This window comes from Protopterus annectens, chromosome 9.part0, assembly GCF_019279795.1.
Source record: "Protopterus annectens isolate FY-2018-M chromosome 9.part0, PAN1.0, whole genome shotgun sequence".
Taxonomy (NCBI): domain Eukaryota; kingdom Metazoa; phylum Chordata; order Ceratodontiformes; family Protopteridae; genus Protopterus; species Protopterus annectens.
In genome coordinates, this window is record NC_056743.1 from 318274368 (window position 1) to 318295448 (window position 21081).

General features: G+C 44.8%; 1 protein-coding gene across 1 annotated transcript in view; it reads left to right on the forward strand.

Annotated features, from left to right (window-relative positions):
- Positions 1-21081, forward strand: part of ANKFY1 (ankyrin repeat and FYVE domain containing 1) — a 1799901-nt gene that overhangs the window by 1690947 nt on the left and 87873 nt on the right. The window contains exon 27 of the mRNA XM_044082101.1: positions 13436-13526. Coding sequence (XP_043938036.1) covers positions 13436-13526 — 91 coding nt within the window. The remainder of the gene's footprint in view (positions 1-13435; positions 13527-21081) is intronic.

The following is a 21081-nucleotide window of genomic DNA, read 5'->3' on the forward strand; positions in this document are numbered from 1 at the left end:
AAATGGGAAATGCATCTTTAGTTCTGCGACCTTTGCTATGCGATCGCTTAACTATCTGACTCATTTTACGCATCTTCAAAGAGATCTCCTGAAGGAGCTTGGAGATGCTCTGCAGACTAATAAAGATGAAGCTGTCTCGGAGGAGCTGACAGCACAGCTTAATACCCTTAACTCCATAGTGAACTCGTCCATGCAGCTCATCTCCTATGCTGCCGATGGTTCGAGTCGGGCAGCGGGTTCAGCGATAGCTATTCGGAGACGGTCCTGGATGCGCTTATGCTCCTTTGCGGAAGCCTTCAAGTCTTCCTTTATCAACACCCCATTCGATGGCCCTTCTCTTTTTGGGCCTAAAGTCAAGGAAACTTTCACTAGGTGTGAGCAAGAGGGAAAGACTCTATCTGCCGCAGGAGTCCATTTTTCCACCCCTACCAGACCATACCCCAAAGGGCAGAAAGGTGGGAAAATGTGGTTCTGAAAGGCCCAAGGAGCGTTCCAAAACACACATAGTGAACACCCCTCCAGGGGCAGAGGGAGGGGGTAATAATGGAAGATGCCACCCCGGCGGCAGAGGGGGTCTGCAAAACCAGGGCAGCCGGGATCAGTTTTTCGGTAAGCCCTATCAGCGCTCCTGAAATTGAGGCCGTGCTGTCCTGCTCTGGAGGCAGTCGGGGGTCGCTTGGCTTTGTATCCAGATGCCTGGCTAGGAATTACAACAGATTCTTGGGTACAAAGCATAGTTACCAGAGGTTACATTATCCCATTTTTAAAAAAACCCACCTGTGGGGAAAAAAATCCTAGACATTCTACCCATTCTCAGGGATCAGGCAGCCATAGAAATTCAGAGGCTGCAGGAAAGAGTCATCCAACCAGTCCCAGCAGACCAGATAGGATCCGGGGCTTATTCTAGATTCTTTTTAGTTCCAAAGAAGACAGGAGACTGGAGGCCCATCTTGGACCTCAGCCGACTCAACACATTTGTAGAAAAGGAGAAGTTCCGGATGGTCAAGCTTCAGTCTATTCTCCCATTCCTCGGAGTGGGCGATTGGATCTGCTCGATAGATCTCAAGGATGTGTACTACCATATCAAAATGGCCAGGCCATCCAGAGATCATCTGCGTTTCCGGCTGGAAGCCAGTCACTACCAATTCCAAGCACTGCCTTTTGGACTCGCAGCAGCCCCCAGAGTGTTTACCAAATGCATGGCAGTGGTTACGGCTCACCTGAGGCATCTAGGATTGAGAGCGTTTCCGTATCTGGACAACTGGCTCCTAACTCACCACCTCCAGGCATAAACTAATTCTGTCCAGGGATCACACACTCAACCTCTGCTCTCAGGCATCACTATCAATTTTGAAAAGTCTGCGCTGTCACCGTCGCAGCCTATCTCCTTTATTGGAGCAGAACTAGACACCAACACAAGCACTGTAAGATTGCCCCTGGACAGAATAACCACTCTCCGAAACCAGGTCTCAGACATTTTGCAGAGAGGGAAAGTACCGGCCCTTCAAGTATTGAAGCTACTAGGCACCATGGCAGCTACGCTCATAGCGGTTCCTTTGGGAACAACTTCCCATGTCATTCTTAATCATGATTACTGACTCTTGCAAGAAGGATCTTCGCTGGTGGTTGACCAGCCAACAAGTTAGTGAGTCGACCATTTGTTTCTCCCCCGCCATCAGTCACGGTGACCGTGGACGCTTCTCTGATAGGGTGGGGGGGGTTTCAGGGAAGAACAGCCCAAGGCACCTGGTCAGAGGCAGAGTCATAGTTGCACATCAATGTTCCGGAGCTGAGAGCAGTGCTTTTGGCGTAGCAGCATTTCCACGACTCTCTGCCTCTAGGGACGATTGCGATACAGACATACAACATGTCAGTGGTCTGGTACATCAACAAACAAGGGGGAACCAGGTCTTACCCCCTGTGTCGAGAGGCCTTGAGAATTTGGCAGTGGGCTGTATCCACTTGACGCTTTCTGATAGCAACGCATATCCCGGGGAAATCCAACATGATAGCGGACAAACTGAGCAGAGCCATCCTGTTACTGCACGAGTGGTCTCTCAAAAGCGAAGTTGCGGAGATGATTTTCCACAGATGGGGCTAGCCTTGCTGTGACCTGTTTGCATCCCCTATGAATGCCAAATGCAGAAGCTACTTTGCCCTGAATCCCCCTCCAGGGGACAGCCCAAGGGACTCGCTCATAAACGATTGGCCCCCGGGACTCCTGTATGCATTTCCACCTACACCCCTTTTTCCGAAATTATTGCATAAAGCCAAAACTCTGGGAAGGACTGTAATCTTAATAGCCCCTTTTTGGCCTCGTTTAGATTTGGTTCCCCTTCTTCCGACTCTATCAACTGGAGGAACCTTGGATTCTGGACCCAGTTCCAGACCTACTGACACATTCGTCAGGGGCCCTCCATCCCTCACTTCATTCCCTCAGACTGACAGCTTGGCTGCTCTGATTCCCTACCTTGCCAGGTCACAAGATTTTTCTTAGGAGGTACAGCACATCTTTGTATCTTCGCATAAGGCTTCCACAAGAAAGTTGTATGCTATTAAATGGAAGCGGTTTGCCTTTTGGGCATCCCAGAATAACATTGATCCTTATGTTGCCCCAATTGCCAGTATACTGGAATTCCTATCTAAGCTTTTTCGTGAAGGTGTGCAGCTGCCACAATTGGAGTTCAATTGGCTGCTATCTCTAATTTTTACCTTGGAGCTGAAAGTTCCAATTTGATGTTTCACAGATTATGTAGGCCTGTTAGACTACCTTTTGCTCCTTGGAATCTAAATTTTGTGCTGTCCCGTATTATTCTTCCCCCCTTTGAACCTGCATCATCCTGTCAGTTGAAGTTTCTTTCTTGGAAGACTATTTTCTTGGTGGCCATTACCTCAGCACGCAGGGTATCTGAACTCCAAGCCCTTTCTGTAAAACCCCCATATTTGGTGTTCAACCCAGACAGAGTATCACTGAGGACTAATCCTTCATTCCTGCCAAAGGTGTGTTCTAAGGCTAATCTGAACCAAACTATTGAGCTTCCAACCTTTTTCAGTAGTCATTCTATTAAGCTGGAATACATGTTGCATAAACTCGATGGCTACAGACAATTGAGGTTCTATTTGGACAGAACAAAAGAATTTAGAAGGTCTGACCAACTCTTTGTATCTCATGCTGATGCTAAGAAGGGATTACCAGTTTCTAAAGTTACCCTTTCCAAGTGGTTAACTGACTGCATGAAGTTTATCTACTCTTCACCGAGCCAAACATTAGAGCATGGTGTGAAGGCGCATTCAACTAGGGCCGTCACCACTTCAGCTTATATGGCTCGATTACCTTTGGACACTATATGTGCAGCTGCCACTTGGTCTAAGCCTCATACCTTTATCACTCATTACAAAGTGGACAGAGCTTCCCTTGGTTCCACTGTCCTCAGGAATATGCTCCCTTGAGCCACCCAGGATTTAGGGTGCTTGCGAAGCTACCCATGTGTAAGAATAAATGGCGAGATTGAACAACTTCACATAAAGAAGTGATGTACTTACCATAACGCTCCATGTGATTTGCTCATCTCGCCTTTATTCTTACATTCCCACCCACCTTCCCCCTCAAGGGTCTCGAAGAGCGAGTAAACTTTGGGTCTGGTGGTCTTGTTCTGGGACTTCTTACTCCAGCTGGAGTATGTGTTGTTATCTGTTCATGCTGGGTTCAGCAAACTAGATCTGAGGTAGGACATAGAGCATCATGGGATAGGGACCTGGCCTCGAGCTACTCAGAGATCTTTAGCTAGTAAAGCGGCCGACTCGGAGCCAATGGTTCTGCTCTGAACCCATGTGTAAGAAAAATGTGAGATGAACAACTCACATGGAACGTTATGATAAGTACATAACTTCTTTTTAACCTGCAAAGTATTCAAAACAAAATCCCTGACTTCCATGCCTGGTAACAAATAACAGGCCTGATATTATTGCCACCACATAAACATGGCTAAAGCCATACATCAGAAGCTCAGAATCCCCCCCCCCACCGGCTTCACATGCCTGCACTCAGGCCCCATAAAAAAGCTGGTGGGGTGGCATTGATTTATCCCAACACCTTTAATATAGTCTCATACAACTCTTCGTACCCAACTTCTTTACAGCAGAAGTCTTAATAGCCTTCCTAAAAATGTGTGAAAGCAAAAACCTCTGCATTATTGTCCTATACATTCCCCGTGGCAATAATATTCCCATACTAGAGAAAATCCTAGCTTGGACATCCAACAACATAACTACTGAAACAATAATTCTTGTCGATGTTAACATTAATTGGTTAGATCTCTCACAGTAACGCTCTCCTACAAACATCAACCTATATAACTACAGCCAGCTAATCACTGATATTACCAGACCAAGCAAAAAGAGCAGCTGTGGGGCAGTCTCAGATTGGATCATGGTCTCTGATCCCAATAAAATCTCCATTGCAGGAACTCTCCCAAACAGCATCAGTGACTACTTACCTACCTTTGTAGTACGTAAAACCTCAACAGCATTAAACATACATCACTACAGGAACATTAGAGACTTATCACATTTTTGCCCTACAGCTTTTAACAATTCTTTAAACACCATTGCCTGTGAACCCTTAAAAATACTTCCTCTAGACATCACAGTAGAATTTTAACTGTATATTCCTGAACATAGCTTCACACCTCCCTGGCCAAAAGGTATAAAGTCTAGTTATGCCCCATGGCTCACTGGAGCAGTCAAATAGAACATGGCCACCAGAGACAAAGCCTGGAATCTTTGGCAAAAGCACAGAAAACCCACTGACCTTATAACCTACAAACACCTTCGCAACCAAGTAAAGTGCCTAGTCATTTAGGATAAAAAGAATACTGTCATACTGTACAAAACCAGCACAAATAAAATCCTAAACACTTCTGGAGCTCAACCAACAGCTTACTTACACCCAGGACCAAACAATAACCCCTGTCCAAATCCAGAAAAAAACTCAGTTTAAATAGTTATACTCTTCAACACATATTTTATAAACATCATAGCTAATCTCACCACCAACTTCCCTCAGAATCATCCTAACCCATCAGACCCTCCAACTACAAATACCTCCTCTCCCCACTCACACAACTTCTCACTAGCACTTATCCCTACTGCCACAGTAAAGAAACTACTACTGAAATTAAAAATTTGCACTAATGCCCCTGACAACCTGCCCCCAGAATTCCTGCAAAAAGCAGTGTACTCCATTGCCTGCCCTGTTAGCATACTTCTTAATAGGTCCATTCAGGAGTCTTACATTCCCACCATTTGGAAAAAAGCATTTATCCTCCCACTGCACAAAGGTGGAAACAACACCAGACTTCTCTATTTTCTGACCCATTGCCATACTCTCACTCATCTCAAAGATCCTCGAAAAATGTATTTACAGCCAATTCCTTAACTATCTACTTAATATCTTACTGTCAGCAATCCAGCATGGTTTTAGACCCAGTCCATAGAACCACTACAGCTCTTATATCCTTCTGTGACTCTGTCAGTCAGGCTCAAGATGCCGGGAAACTTGTCTCCTCTCTATTCCTCGACCTTTCCCAGGCTTTGATACGGTCTCCCACCCTCTTCTCCTTAAGAACTATGCAACCTTGGTATCTCTCCCTCTACTCTACACTGATTTTCTAACTACCTCACAGACAAGCAACAAGCTACTAAGTGGCAACACTCTCTCTCTCTCCTTTCTTCAGCACCACTACTGGTGTTCCACAAGTATCCATATTAGGGCCTCTGCTTTTCAGCATTTTCATCAATGATTTCCACTCCACTCTCCCTAAAGGCACAGTTATCCAATACACAGATGGTTCTACTATCATCTGCACTGCCTGTTGTCCATTTGAGCTCCTGAAACTTATCCAGTCACCTCTCAGCTCCACCGAAATATTGATGGCTAACAACCACCTTGCCTCTTGCCTTAAACTCTTAAAAAAAAAAAAAAAAAAAAACTTGTTTTATTCACCCCTAAGAAGACCACTACTATAAATAAAGCTATTTCTCTGTTCTCTCCCACGATAACACTACCATTGAGGTTGTCACACATACTAAACTTCTAGGTGTTCATACTTTCGACATGCATATTCACAGCAACATCAAAAAAATACACCAGAAACTGGACACAAAACATTCCTCAATTACTCCTCAAAACTAGCCCTTGCCTCCTCCCTACTTCCATCCCTTCTTTACTGTGCTCCTCTCCTCTTACCTCCCAATACTCAGACTTGTGAGAAATGCACTTATATCACCAAATTGGAAGCTATGCACTCTCCAGCCAAGCCCAGACTAGCTGGTCAAGAGGAGAAGGTCAACACCTGCACCACACCACACGGCACACACAGCCCTGCAGAACCCCCACTATCATAGCTCTCACATAAAAACACAAACCACACACCTACCTTTGCAGAGGCTTTCAACAGAAATGTACCCAAACAGCAGAGACCTCCAAGACAGAAATGCACTCAACCACCACAACACAGCACAAACCGCAGGACACACAGCTCACCTCCACAGTGTGCCCCTCGACCTAAGCCCCTAAGGCTAAACAGCTTGCCCAACACACTAATCATAAGTGACTCTATAGTGAGGCACACAGATGTTCCACTCCCTAGATTGAGTAAGGAAAAGGTAACAGTCAGCTGTCTATCAGGTGCCAGAATCCGACACAACGCACGCACTCAGGTCACTCTACAGCAAGTACAAGTATGACTCTGTCATTGCCCATGTGGGTGTGAATGACCCAAGATGCATCTCCTTGGACTACATGGAAAGAGACATGGTGGAGCTCTGAGATTATGTGGCCCAGGCAGGTATGACACTAGCCCTGAGCAATATCCTACCGTCACCCAGAATGATAACGCGGTACAAACAAAAAATGATTGACTTCAACAATTGGCTAAGTTTATGGTGTCATTCTAAGGGGATCAAGTATCTGTCTGCTTGGGATGACATGACTGACGGACCTCGATGCTTTGCCAGAGACGGCCTGCATCTGTCACCCTTGGGTGGCTAAGGCTCTTGCCACTCCTATAGTGCCTTTTTTTAGGTGGTGTTCCAAAGACCAAATTACCACCATAACAGTTGTAAATAAATACATTCTGAGGGTCATGCTGCTCAACACTAGACGTCTAAATCTCAAGACGCACTCGCTCGAAGCACTCCTCAAAATGGAGAACATCGACATTTGTGCTGTAATGGAGACCTAGTTTAAAGTGGCAGAAAACACCCCTGCACTACCAGGCTATAACTCGTTCCACATCTTTTAACCCTGAAACATGGACGGAAGCTCCAAAGGCCATGGTGTCTACATATTCATAAAGGATATGCACACCTACAGACTAGTAGCCCAACATAACACATCTGAGATACTTCAGGTACAACTAACATTGGGTAAGACGGCGATCCAGGTCATAACCTGCTATAGGTCCCCAACCATGTTCTTAGACTCTCACTCCATGTTCCTAAGCACCCTGGAATCTATCAACGTCCAACCCAACACTGTCCTACTAAGAGACTTCAACTACCCCTCCATCAACTGGGAAAACTACTCAAGCACCAATACGCTGGTCCAACGCTTCCTGGAATTCATCAGTTCCAATGTCCGGGACCAGCTCTTTCTGACCTCCACTAAAGGAAGCAACATCCTTGACCTGGTTATTACCAACATGGGTGACCGTTGCTCTACACCAGTAGTCAATCCCTCCCTGGTCAGATCCGACCATAAACTAATCACCATGGAAATCCACATCTCACCCACACCCCCCGCAAAGGTAACCACCTTGAAAAACGTCTCCAAAGCTAACTTTGGACTCCTAAAAACAGAGGTGGCTAAACTGCACGGCACCCATGCCAATGGAAAATAGCTGCATGACTGCCAAATCATACACCAATGTACTTGTACGAACATGTACATAAATGCTTGGAACTAGCCATACCCAACAGGACCAAGACGCTCCTCCCCCAAAAAAAGGAAGCCAATCTGGTGGTCCCCTGCCATTAACAAACTCTACAACAGAAGGAAGAAACTTGTAGAAAAAGGTGAAGTCTCAAGACTGGAAAAACTCCCTTATTAGCCTCAACAAAAAGTTGAGATCCCTCATCAAATCCTCTAAAGCCAACTATGAAGGCAGAATTGCGACAGACACTAAAAACAATCACAAAGCCTTCTGTAGTTATATCAAGAACCTCCACAGCAATACCCAGATTTGCTCTGAGTTACTGCACAATGGTACCTTCTATACTGAGCCAACAGATATTGCCAACATACTGGCCGACCGTTTCAGTGCCAACTTTAAAGGACCAATCACAGTATCGGAAGAATGCCAGGCACACAGCATTACTGCAGCACAGATTAAAGCTGCATTGTCCAAGGCCAAGAATACAGCTTCCATGGGACCCGATAATATCCCTGGCTGTTTTTTACATGAACTACAAAGCGAACTGAAAGCGTATCTGTTTGTCCTGTTCAGTCATAGCCTCACCTCAGACTTTGTCCCTACCGAATGGTGCACTGCTACAGTCATCCCTCTCCATAAAGGGGGAGCAACTACAGACCATGGGAATTATCACCCCATTAGCCTGATGAATCTGATATGTAAAGCTATGGAGCGCATCATCATGGACCTGATTAACAAAGATATAGGAAATCTCCAAACTCTGGACCCCATGCAATTTGGCTTTGTGAAAGGGAGATCGTACCTGCTCAACCTGGTTGACCTCTTAGAGTTGGTCACCAGGGCTGTGGATAAAGGTAAGGCAGTGCATGCAGCCTACCTCGATCTGGCCAAGGCCTTTGATACCATTCCTCACTCGGGGAATTATTAATAAACTCACCAAACTAGGCATCAACCCTATATCACTAGGAGAGTTGCAAATTGCTCACAGATAGAATGCACAGTGTGAAAGTAGCAAACTCCATGTCAGACTGCCAACCAGTCACTACTGGAGTCCCACAGGGATCGGTCGTGGGTCCTCTCCTATTTGGCATCTACTTCTCAGAAGTCCGGGCCAACGCAAAGGGACTCTGGCTGACCAAGTTCGCAGACGATTAACTCCCCAAGTGATGCAGGCGTCCTACAGAAAGGCCTCACTGAGACCAGTGACTGGTGTCAAAACCATGGCCTTAAGCTTAATGCCAAAAAATGCGTCATCATCCCCTTTCGTAAAAACTCAGTTCCCACTAATTACCACATCAATGGGACCCACTGAACACTGAAGGCATTATAAGAGATCTGGGGACGCAGGTTGACAGCAACCTCGCCTTCAACCACCACATTGCCACTTTGGTCAGAAAGTCATCCTATGTGGCATATCTCATTACCAAGTGTTTTGCATCCAAGAAGAAAGAGGTCATCGTCTCTCTCTACTCTTCCCTCATTAGACCAATCATCGAGTCTAATGCCCCATTTGGCATGTACCTCACTAGACACCTGCAACAGCTGGAGAGGCCACAGAAGTACCTCATGAAGAGGATCCTAAGCATTAAACAAATGTCCTAAACGGACAGACTCAAAAGATTCCAGCTATTCTCTGTCTCATATCACTTACTTAGAGGCAATCTCTGCTCGACTTACAAATCCATGTGTGACCCAGCTCTGTTAGAAATGCTACATCTAAAGAAATCCCAATCCCTCTGCACCGCACACTCCAGAGATCTCAACCTCATTACCACAATCAACAGAACATGCTAGAGGGACAGGTTCCTCACCCAGTCTGCCCATGCTCTGGAATAGACTTCCATACATGTCAAGCAGAGCACCTCGCTGTCCCTCTTCAAGAGAAATCTTGATGAGTGGATGGGTAATAGAAAGTTCACCCTGGGGATCACTCCAGTGGCTCTACTTGATAGAGGCACTAGGAACTAACGTTGGGCGGCACGATGCCAGGGCACTTCAATGGGCTAGGCTTTTAAAGACTCCAGGCCATTAGCTTGGTACCACCTATGAACCAATATACAAGCCAGTCTTAAATGCGAACTAGACTCATGGATAACACCCATCTTACCACTTTGCCTCTTTTCAGTTACTAAACTGGCTAGAACTTCATCATCTTACATACATATACAACTAACAACTGCTCACAAACTAATATTCAGTCCATCCAGCTGCCCTGCCCTTTCTACTCTGTTTACACTATACCACTGTAATAGACCTCTCTGCTCTGAAAATCAGCTGCTTTTGCAAGTAGAAAAACCTAACCTCTCCACTGGTCAAATGCTCCACTCCTTTTCCACTACTAGACTATGGAACTCTCCCTGACCTTGTCTTGGATCCACTAGCAGTGCCTCTTTCTTCAAAAAAATCTTTGAGACAGCACCTTTCCTCCCACTGGCTGTGCTCATGTGCTAGTTCCTCACAACCTATAACCTGTCTCTCCTACTACTCCTACTTTCCTACCTCCATCCTATATTACCTTCAAACTTCACACTCATCCCTAGATAATATTCCAATTGTGTACCTATGTGTATATGTACTGTCAGTAGTCAAATGTATGTACAGCTGCACTACCTTCTTACTTTGTTAAAAAAAATGTTTACTGTTTAAAACCGGTATCTGCCAGTTGAGTTTTTAATCAAATGTGTGTATTGTATAGATCTTGGTGGTGCTTTTCTGTCCAGGCCAGCACTGAAAATGGGTACTTTTGGCCTAGTGAACCTTCCTGGTATACAAATGCAAGTAAATAAATAAATTAATAAATAAATCTCTGGCATTAGGATGAGACCAGCTTGAAATGGAAACATCAGAAACTCTGGAAGTCAGTTTTATGGGCATTTGTCCACTTGCAGCTAAACTTAATGACCTCAAGGTATATTATAAAAGAGATTTAAGTATAGATAATTTATGTGGTTCTTATGTTCATAAGTGGTCATTCATCTGTCTTGTGCTGCTGGACTTCGAAAATAATTATGGCAGCTGCTTTTTCTCTGATCCCAGGGCCAAAATCTGGTCATCTCAAGTAGCCCTCCTTGCTAACTTTAAGACATTAATATAGTCCTACACTCCTTCCACAGCCATCTGACATATGTCTGTGATACCTTTTTCCACTTAGTGCAAAATTCGGAGGAAGCTTTCAACCCTTTTTCACATTCGTACTCGAGCAGCTCATAAAACTGTGAGACTGTTGCAAGTAGTGTATAGTGGAACACTTGGCTGCAATAACGTCATTAGAAAATAATCCGTGTTCTCTGGGGCTCTTTCAGAACAAAAGTTTATACGAGAGAAAACTTTAGATAACTCCAACCATTAACCCACATTAATTCCTTTGAGGGGATACATCAGAAATTTGTCTATCTAGCTGTCTGTCTGTCATTGTTTACCAGGGGAAGTCCAACTGGTGGAAAAAACTTTTTCAGCAGCGGCATCTATATCTATAGACCTACTGGTTATGTTTGTAATCCAGAAGAAGGTGCCATATTTCTTGAATCTAGCTTCAGTTTCCTAGCCTCGACAGACCCACAACATCCTCATTTTAACAAATTCCCAACATCATTCAAATGAATTCTCCCGCTTTACATAATAGTGTTACCACTGAGATTTGCAGATCTAGTTGTTGAAAGGGATGAAAGAATGTTTACATACACCCCAGGTCATAGTCCTAGGACACCAATGATGCAACTGAGTTCTGGCTTAGCACATGGCTACAGTTTGTTCCCTGTATGGCACCCCTTGCATTGGTACAAATATTTAGGTGAACCTACGCTTGATTCCTAGTAGTCAGTCTCACCTCTGGGTGATGGTTGTTTTCCATCCCATCTGGGGGAAACTAATTTTCCTCAATTTGGGAGGGGCAAATCCTTATGTTGTGATGCTTGGCAGCTGTGTTGGTTTTAAGTGAACCAGTGTCCCTCTTTTTGTTTAGTTCCCAGGTCCTGCAGATTGGGGGGACTGATGTTGCCCTCTTCCTACCTTCCTTGCCTCCTTCTTGAGATGTTGTCATTGATTTTCCCTAAAGTCCCTATCGTGGTCATCTTGGGAAGTATGTATGGGATGGGAAGCGAGTGTGTTCCTCTCTCACTGGGGAGGGGGGCAATTCCTCATGTTTTAGGTGGCTAAGGTCCTGAGAGGCCTGTAGTTCATCCCCTGGCACTCCCTTTTTAGGAGGGGATGGTTATGGGTAAGACAATATTAAGGTTCTTCCTTGACCTGTGTGTTTGAGTGTTGTATCCTGTTTCAGGGCTCTGGTGTGGTCCGGTCATCATGGAACAGCACTCTATGCAGCATTTGCCTGCCTGATTCAGGGGAGTGGGCCTGTTGTGGCTTTTGAACATTTCCTTGTATTCCTTGGTTATATCTTTTGCCATGGCCCTGGAATTTAGTTTTTTTTGGATAAGCATCTGCTAGACAGGGGTCCAGGGAAGTAAATAGCATGGAAGCAATAGCCAGGGAATTGTTATGGCTAGGCTTCTATAGGCCCTAGGGCCGATAGCCTCGTACCAACCTATGAGCCATTAGTCTAGCCCTGGTGTGTTCTCCCAAATTTGTCTTCCCCTGCGATTTGCTGCTTGGTATTCTTCCTAGAGTTAGGACTCTCCGAGAAGTATCTATGAGTTTGGTTAGACTTCAGAAGGTTAGCTGTCATGCTGGTCTTAGTGTGCCTCTCCAGCTCTTTATTTCCTTGTGGTTTTATTGTGGTATGCTATCCAGTCATAGGACCCATCAAGGAGGGTCTTTGATATGTAGACACGTCAGTCTACTTGATGGGTCAGAGATACCCTCCCTTTGTTTTCCTGCTTGTACACGGTCTCCCAGTCTAGGTTGGCTTTGGGCTTCTTCTTGTAATACATGTGTTAGTAGTGTATCACTTGGTATCATTAGGAGTGCAATTCCTCATGAAATCCTCATTATTTGTTGATTTCCAAGAAGGTAGTTCATGGTGATGACTAGAGGTGAACTGGTAGTCACATAACATGAGAGCACTTAATCTACATGGAATGATTAGCCATGGATGCAGTTACATCCCTGAGTGCAGGAGCTTCCAAAAAAGATGCTGAATTGCATTTGATGGTCCATCTTAAAGGACCTGGCCATCTTTATGGGTCAACAATTATGGTAAGAATGCAGCTGTTTTTAATATGTTCTTGTAGTGTCTCCACACAGTCTTTGGTTTTGTTGTTAATGTTTTTGATATCAATACTTGATGTATCATGTGGAGGAGAATGTAAAAGGAAGTAATATTGTGTATTTTGCCTTCTCCTCATTTTGGAAAGTTTGTGCACTAAAAGCAAGATGTTGAATTGTCAAAGGTAGATAATGCAAGCTTAGTAATCTAAAAATGTTTGTTTGGTGATCAGAGCACAAATCCCTTCTTCCCTGCTTCTTTGAACATTTTTACTGTAAACATTGATCAGCATTTGATGTTACAGAATGCCTGTTCAACTTTCACTATTGTGTTGTTGCAGATATGCTAGCTAAGGAACCACCATGGTGTGATGGCTCAAACTGTTATGAGTGCCTTGCCAAATTTGGAGTTACAACAAGGAAACATCATTGGTAATACTTACTGTTTTTGTATACACACTAATAAGCTGGAAACTGTAAATGTAGCATGGTTTATTTGTATTGTACTTCATATAGAATTTGGCAGATGATGGCCAAAATATATATGTTAAGCCATATTTTCTGTACTGTCTTATCCATGCTGACATACAGTGCTGGTGTACTTATCCTTGATCCTTGCTAAAGTAATGTATTGACTGCACTGTGAAGGCACTCTGTGCTGGTCAGCTGTTTGGACTTACTCATCTGAGAAACTGATTCTTCTGATTCTGACAGTGTTTTTTATATTTTCTAGCTTATTTCTTGGAAGTTTGACCAGTTTGTGCTGCTGGATGTCATGACATTACACTCTAAGTTAGGTATCCCCTTCTCCTTATTTCTTTTTGCTGTCTGTATAGGTCATACCTCAGTCAGTATTCCTTACATTTGGAGTTCCCTGTCTTGGGTGGTCTGACATCTGGACAGTATATAAAAGTTTACTGTTGCTTTAAGGTACGCTGAATGTCACATGCATGCCTCTAGTATAGCATTGAGAATAAAGGTGACTTCCAGACATACTATCCTCTAAACTTCTTTGCCGCCAGTTTGAATGCCTATGTCTTGTTTGCTGGTACCAAGCCATTGCAGATAAGTACCTCATTGGGGTTTTATATTTTCGTGGCTTTTTGTTGCTTCTGGGGGTTAATGTCATCCAGGAAGGGTAAATGCCAGTGCGGGAGACAGATTTCCCATAAAGACCACCACGCTGAGTGTTTATTTTGCCTGGGAGCCTCTCAATACCATGCAACCTGTTCTATTTGTCAGGCTTTCTTACCGAAGACCCTGTGTAGTAGGCTTTCTTCCCTTGCTTTGTATCTTGGGAATCAGCTCCTTAAGCTTCTTGCTTAGTGTATTATGGAAGGAACTTCCTGCCCCGAGGATCAGGCATTAGAGAAGAAGGTTAGAAAACTAAGACCAGAATTTCTGCTGTCCAGCCTTCACCAGGTACTTCTCCCTAAGTCAGTAAGAACCCGGAACATCACCCAGCTTTGTTGCCTGATTCCACTGTCGCGACCAGGTTGGAGGCTGGTGAAGATTTGGCTTGCCAAATGTCTGATGAGGCTTGGCAGGTGTCCGTTTCAGATGTTCAGGGGGAAGCATGATTATTATTGCCATTCAGGGGGAAGCATGATTATTATTGCCAAAGGGCCTAGGAGTGTTCCACAGATTTTAGTTAGAGAAGAAGTTCCTACTACTGTTACTGAATGCCATCCTGGGTCAGAGCCTTCTAAATTTTATAGGGCAGATGTTCCTTTAAAGAAGAAACAGAAAACTAAACCTGTTTCTCCTGCTCCTAGGGATCCACAGAGTGAGTGGCAGGTTTTTACTCGGGGTTTGTTTAATGTTTTTAATGGCATTAAAACCACCTCAGGGGGTTTCTGTTTCAAACCCCCTGGTCCTCTATTCTCCTTAAAAGGCCCAGGAAACAGGATTCCCCAGAGGAGAAGTCTGATTCAGATGAGGAATCCCTTGCTTATTTTCCCAAATTCTTTCTTTTTTGGACTGTTGGTCAGAGGAAGAGGAATCTAATAGTCCTGATACTCCCTTTGAAGAAATTCCCTTTGGGGACACCGTGTCTAGGATGAATGAATATTTTAAATGGAATTGTGCTGTGGGCTCTGAAATCCATAAGAGGTACAATGATTCGCTGCAGATGAAATCTCCGAAGCCTTCTGCTATTCCTCCTGTTTTGGCTGCTTTGTTGTATGCTTTTTTCCAATGCCTCTAAAGCTCCTGATTCTGTCTGCTGCCAAGAGGCCTGATAGGTTTTATAGTGTGCCTCAGAACTGTAACTTTCTTTGTACAGATGTCCTGCTGATGACCCCTCCTGGGTGTCTGTAGCTTTTGACAAGCCCTCTCAATTGCTTCCTTCGCCCAAGTTACTGCATTCTGATAAAGATAGCAGAACCATGAAAGGCTAGGTTAGAAGGTTTACACTTCAGCTACCCTGGCTTTTTGGCTATTAATTATCAAACACACATGTCCAGGTATGTGTTGGCGCTCCTTTCTCAGACTTAGCTTATTTCTGATCTCCCAGACTCTGAGGGTAAAACAACTGCTCTTTCCTTGTTAGGGACTCCCTGTCAAGTCACTTGTCTTTCTATCAAGTGTAGTTACGATGCAGCATATGCCCCCTTCTAGGGCTGTTGCTTTTGGTTCAGTGTTGAGGAGGTATTCTTGGCTTAGGCTTCAACCTTTACCTGATGGGTACCAAGTCGAAACTGATGGATGCTCCTCTTGATAGTAAATATTTGTTTGAGGAAGTAGCTGCTGGTTTAAGTCCTTCCAGGATAAGGAAAGGCCTTACAGGAATTCAAATTTGTGTTTTTCTCTCCTGTTACTAAATTTCAGCAAAACTACCCCAACAAGACAGTCTTTGTTCGCAGGCAATCTCACCTTCCAATTAAGGGCAAAAACAGTGGCAAGCGGGCTCCTCCTGCTAAGGCTACTCAGACTTCAGGGACTCAGAAGTCTTCCTTTCCTGATAAACCAGGTGCTGTATGACTATCAATCTCTTCCCAGCTGCATTCCTCTTTCTGTTCCTGTTGGGCTTCAGATTACTCCAGATTCTTAAGTTCTGTCTGTTATTCGGCAGGGGTATTTAATGGTGTTGAACTCCTGTCCCCATTTTTTGGGCATTCCTCAGTCTCCTATGGAACAGCTTCCTTTTTCCCCAGAGGTTCTTTGAGACCTTTTGACTCAAGGTACTATTCAGGAAGTACCTGTGTTCCAAGGGGGGATGTGATTTTACTCCAGAATGTTTCTAGTACTCAGAAAAGACGGTACTTGGAGGCCAGTTTTAGACCTCTCTCAACTAAACATCTTTTGGGTATTGTCCCTTCAGACTCAGTTTTTGCTCCTTCAGGCTATATGTTGTCTCTGGATCTCAAGGATGCTTATCTCCATATTCCGAGTCATCCTCTTCAGGATGTTTTTGCATTTCTTTGTTGCTTCCTGGCATTTTCAGTTCTCTGCTTTGCCTTTTGGCCTTTCTTACTGCCCCAGGGGTATTCACCAAATGCCTCGCTCCTGTGATTGCTTTTTGCAGGCTTCAGAGGAAGGATCCAAATGTGTCCTTACTTGAACGATCCTTTTTCAAAATATTAATTTTGCCATTTCCCTTCTTCAGAGCCTGGGGTTCACAATAAACTTCAAAATGTCTTTTCTGACTCCTACTCAGGATCATGTCTGTCCAGGTTTCAGGAGTCAGATGGAGCCTATCCTGGCATACCTGCCTCCTCCAAAGATCTTAACTCTCATTTCCTTCTTTCAAACTCTTCTTCCTCTGGCCTCCATTACAACCAGTGTGTTTCTGAGGACTCTGGGTTTCATGGCATTCACCATTCCTATGCTGGCCAAACTCCACATGAGAAAGTTTCAATGGTTTCTGAAGTCAGTTTGGCTTCAACATGCACATCTTCTAGACTTTGTAGTTCTTTCTTTCTTTCTTTCTTTCTTACTTTCAAGAAGAAACTTGTATGGTGGCTCCAGCAGTTGTCTTTAAATCCAGGGTTCCCTTTCCATACTCCTCTTCCCTCTCAGGAACTGTCCACAAATGCTTCAGACGAGGGATGGAGGAGCAGCTTTTGGCTCCCTAAAGGTACAGGGGGTGTGGTCTCCTGTTCAGCAGAAGGAGCACATCAGTGTCAAAGAGATAAGAGCTCTTCTGGTTGGCTCTTCAGGCTTTTTATCCTCTCTTCTCTCCAGGGCATCTCAAGGTATTCACAGACAGTACCACAGTGATGTGGTATATAAACAGGGAGGAACAAGATCTTACCTTCTTTGCCAATTGTCTGTCCTGGTATGGGATCTTGCTGTCCAGTACCAAGCGACTCTTCAGGCAGTTTGCAACCGTTCAGGTCAAAACATTATGGCAAACCCTCTGAGCATATCCTTAACTCAGCCCCATGAATGGATGCTTCACAGGGATGTGTTTCTGGACCTTGTCCACCAGTGGGACACTCCTCAAGTAGATCTATTTGCCTCCCATCTGAACAGACAGCTTCCTCTGTTTTGTAACAGTGTCCCATGTCCTCTGGTTTGGAAGGTTGACATCCTCTCTTTTTCTTGGAAGGGTATGATTCTGTATGCATTTCCTCACCACCTTCTCATTCCAAAAGTCCTGTTCAGAATTCAACAGGAAGCTCCCAAAATCTTGTTGGTGACTCCCTTTGGGCCACAACAATATTGGCTCCCTCTTCTTCTGTATTTAACCAATGGCAGTCTTCACAAGTTACCTCACAGGGTGGATCTACTCACACAAGGCAAGGGATCTCCCATCCAACCCCACCTGTCCACTCTTCAACTGACACTGTGGGTGATGGGATCTTGATTCCACATAGTTTTTTTTTCTGAGGACGTGCTAAGGGTCCTGCAGGAGGCCAGGAAACCCACTACTAGGAAATCCTACTTATCCAAATGGAAGATGTTTTCTGTTTGATGTCTCTCTCATAACCTGGACCCACTTACTGTGGATTTTCCTTTGGTTCTCTTTTTTATTTGTGTGAGTTCAATGCTGGTTTGGCCTATTCATTGTTAAGGCTCACTTACCAGCTGTCTGTGCTTGTCTGCCTTTGTCTTCCTTTAGCTTCTAGATTTGAGGCTAAACAATTCCTTAAATGCATTCTTCATATTAGATCTCCAAGGAAGCTTCTCTCCTGGGATCCTAATTATGTTTAGGAGAAGTTGACTCAGGCTACATTATTGCCTGCTGTTTCAGCTTCCTTGCAACATTGTTCTTGGAAGACTGTTCTTTTGTTGGCCCTTACTTCTGCCAGCTGGGTTTCTGAGTTTCAAGCCCTTATGGCTTCTCCTTTTTTGATATTTCATAAGGACAGAGTGTCTCTGCATACTAGTACTTTTTATGCCTAAGGTGGTTAATGAGTTGTCACTTAACCTATTCATTTGCCTACTTTTTTCCCCTCTCCACAGTCTGCCAGTAAGAGGGTACTGCATACTTTGGATGTGCATAGACAACTCAGATTTTATTTGAATAAGACCAAGTCTATTAGAAAATCTGATCAGTTGTTTGTTTCTTTTCATCCTAGGTCCCTAGGATTAGCTGTATCCAAGCAAACTATTTCTTCTGAGATCTCAAAGGCTATTTCTTTTGTTCTGTTTTTCATGGTAACAGCATTCCTTCTTCTGTAAAGGCTCATTCTGCTAGAGTTGCAGCTTCTTCTAGTGCTTTTTTCAAGGGGTTGGATACTAATTCTATTCCTGAAGCAGCTTCCTGGACTTCTTTGCATACTTTTACCATGCACTACAAGTTGGATGGAATCTCCAGAACTAGAGTTGGTTTTGTCAGGGCCATTTTTCATGGCTTCATAGAAGGCTGTACTGGTCCTTCCTCCTCCCAAGTTTCTTCTTGAGCTTTGGCACTCTCCCAAGTGTAAGGAATACTGCAACCAGTGAATGGAAGAACATAGTACAGTTATGTAAAATCTTACCATAACAGCAGATGTCCTTTCCTTCACTGCTGTACTATCCACTCCCTCCCTCCTCCCCCTTTTCTTTCCTGGATGTACTTGGTTACCTTTTGGTTTTCCTTGAACTGGTGTTCCTACTGGGGCAATCAGTTCTGAGTATGGTACATCTGGATGTCACCTTTATGCCCTATGCTGTGTGAGGAGCATACGTATGGCTGTCAGTGCACCTTAAAGCAACAGTAGGCTTTTGTATACTGGCCAGACTTTGGGTTACCAGGGTATCCTAAGTGTAAGGAATACTGCAACAGCGAAGGAAAAGGCATCTTCTGTTACTGTAAAACGTTACACAACTGGACTTTACTCATTGTTGACAGATTTTGGGCATTAAAAGATGTCCTTCAAGAATGCAACTGCAGTCATAACATATGGGTTGTCCTGCCTCAGGCAGCCCTCGGTCGGCCGAATTCCAAAGTCTGGGTCCGGCGTCGGCTGGTGTCGCCTCCTCTCTGACGTCACAACGGCTGGAGTATAAAGGCATCGGCCGATGCCATTTTCTTCAGTCTTTCTTGCCGCACGGTGCCCGAAGCAGAAGCAGTTCGCAAGTGCCGGTCGGTCAGCTCCTGTGTTTTCAGTACCGAAGTCATCTAAAAGCTAAATACCCCATTGGGGAGCATTTATTCTTGCCTCAGCCAATGTCAGAACAAATTGAGAAAGTTAATAATTGTTTGTCTTGTGGTAAACAAATACCTCATAAGGACTTCCATTCTCTCTGCCTTCCTTGCCTGGGCCCAGACCATGACGTCTCGGCCTGTGCCTGCTTTAATAAGCGCACTCTCAGGCGCCGGGCAGAATTCGCCGAGGACTTCTTCGGTGAATCTTTTGCGTATATCATGCCGTCAGATCAACCGACAACCCAATCTGCTAAAAAACGCAAGGACCGGGACAGACATCCTCGGCCCGCTTCCACTACCGATGTTACTCCTAAACCCTCTGCTAGCGCTCCGGTCCCTTCGGAAGTGGTAAATCTACTGCTCCAGGCCGACGACACAGCGTTAACACGACCTTCGGTCTCGGAGATCTCTCCGGTGCCGGTTGTTGATTTTCCTCCGGAAACCGAAGTTCTGGATCTACCCGACACCATTCCTGTGGACAAGGTAACGCCTGCACGTGGGGCTGCTAGGCCTCCTGTATCCATGTCCATCAAGGCCTTTGCACTTGCTAAGGCCGCCAGTCAGGCCAAGGCCCATCCTAAACCTGCCCAGGCCCCTTCATCTGATAAGCAGATCATGTCTCTGGCTGCAGATCTTATTTCCCTTATCAGGGGGTCTCAGCCACATCCGGACAGGGGTTCTCAGCCACCTGCAGAGAAAAGGCCTAGAACTGAGCAGGCGGACGACCTCTCCTCGGATGAAGCCTCTGGGGTTCTGAGCATTCTGATACTCAAGAAGAACCCTTCCAGGCCTACGAGGACTCTGATGCTGAGGAATCAATTCCCTCTGCTTCCCCTCCAGAGGATTTCTCATTTGGGGAAGTCCTGCATTCCATGAGGGAACATTTTCAATGGCAGGGTCAGGAATTCTCTGACTCCAGGAAAAGACTTCGTACTTTCCTCAAGCTTCTCCAGCACAGACCTTTGGCTATCCCTCCAGTTATGGATGTTTTGGATGATGTTTTCTCTGACTCCAGTGCCAACCCTGATTCTCTTCCTCCTGCTCCTGTCAAGCCGGACAGATATTATAGGGTCCCTGACACTCACAAGCACCTTTTTAAGGCCCACTCTGTGGATCTAGCAACTATTTCACAGGACCCCAAGGGAGTGGCTTCCTCCTCTGCCAAAAACCCACTGCCAGCTGTCAGAGAAGCAAGGTCCCTGGAGAGATGGGGTAAAAAAGTATATACCTCTACTACCCTAGCCATGAGGTCTCTTAACTGCCTTTTTCACATGTTTCAGTACCAAGATTTTCTCCTGGATGATTTACAGAAAAAGTTAGCCTCTCCTGAGCCTATTGATAAAAAGGCACTGCAGGATCATATACATAACACTCAGCAGGTTAATAACCATTTTCTGCAGTGTGGTTATG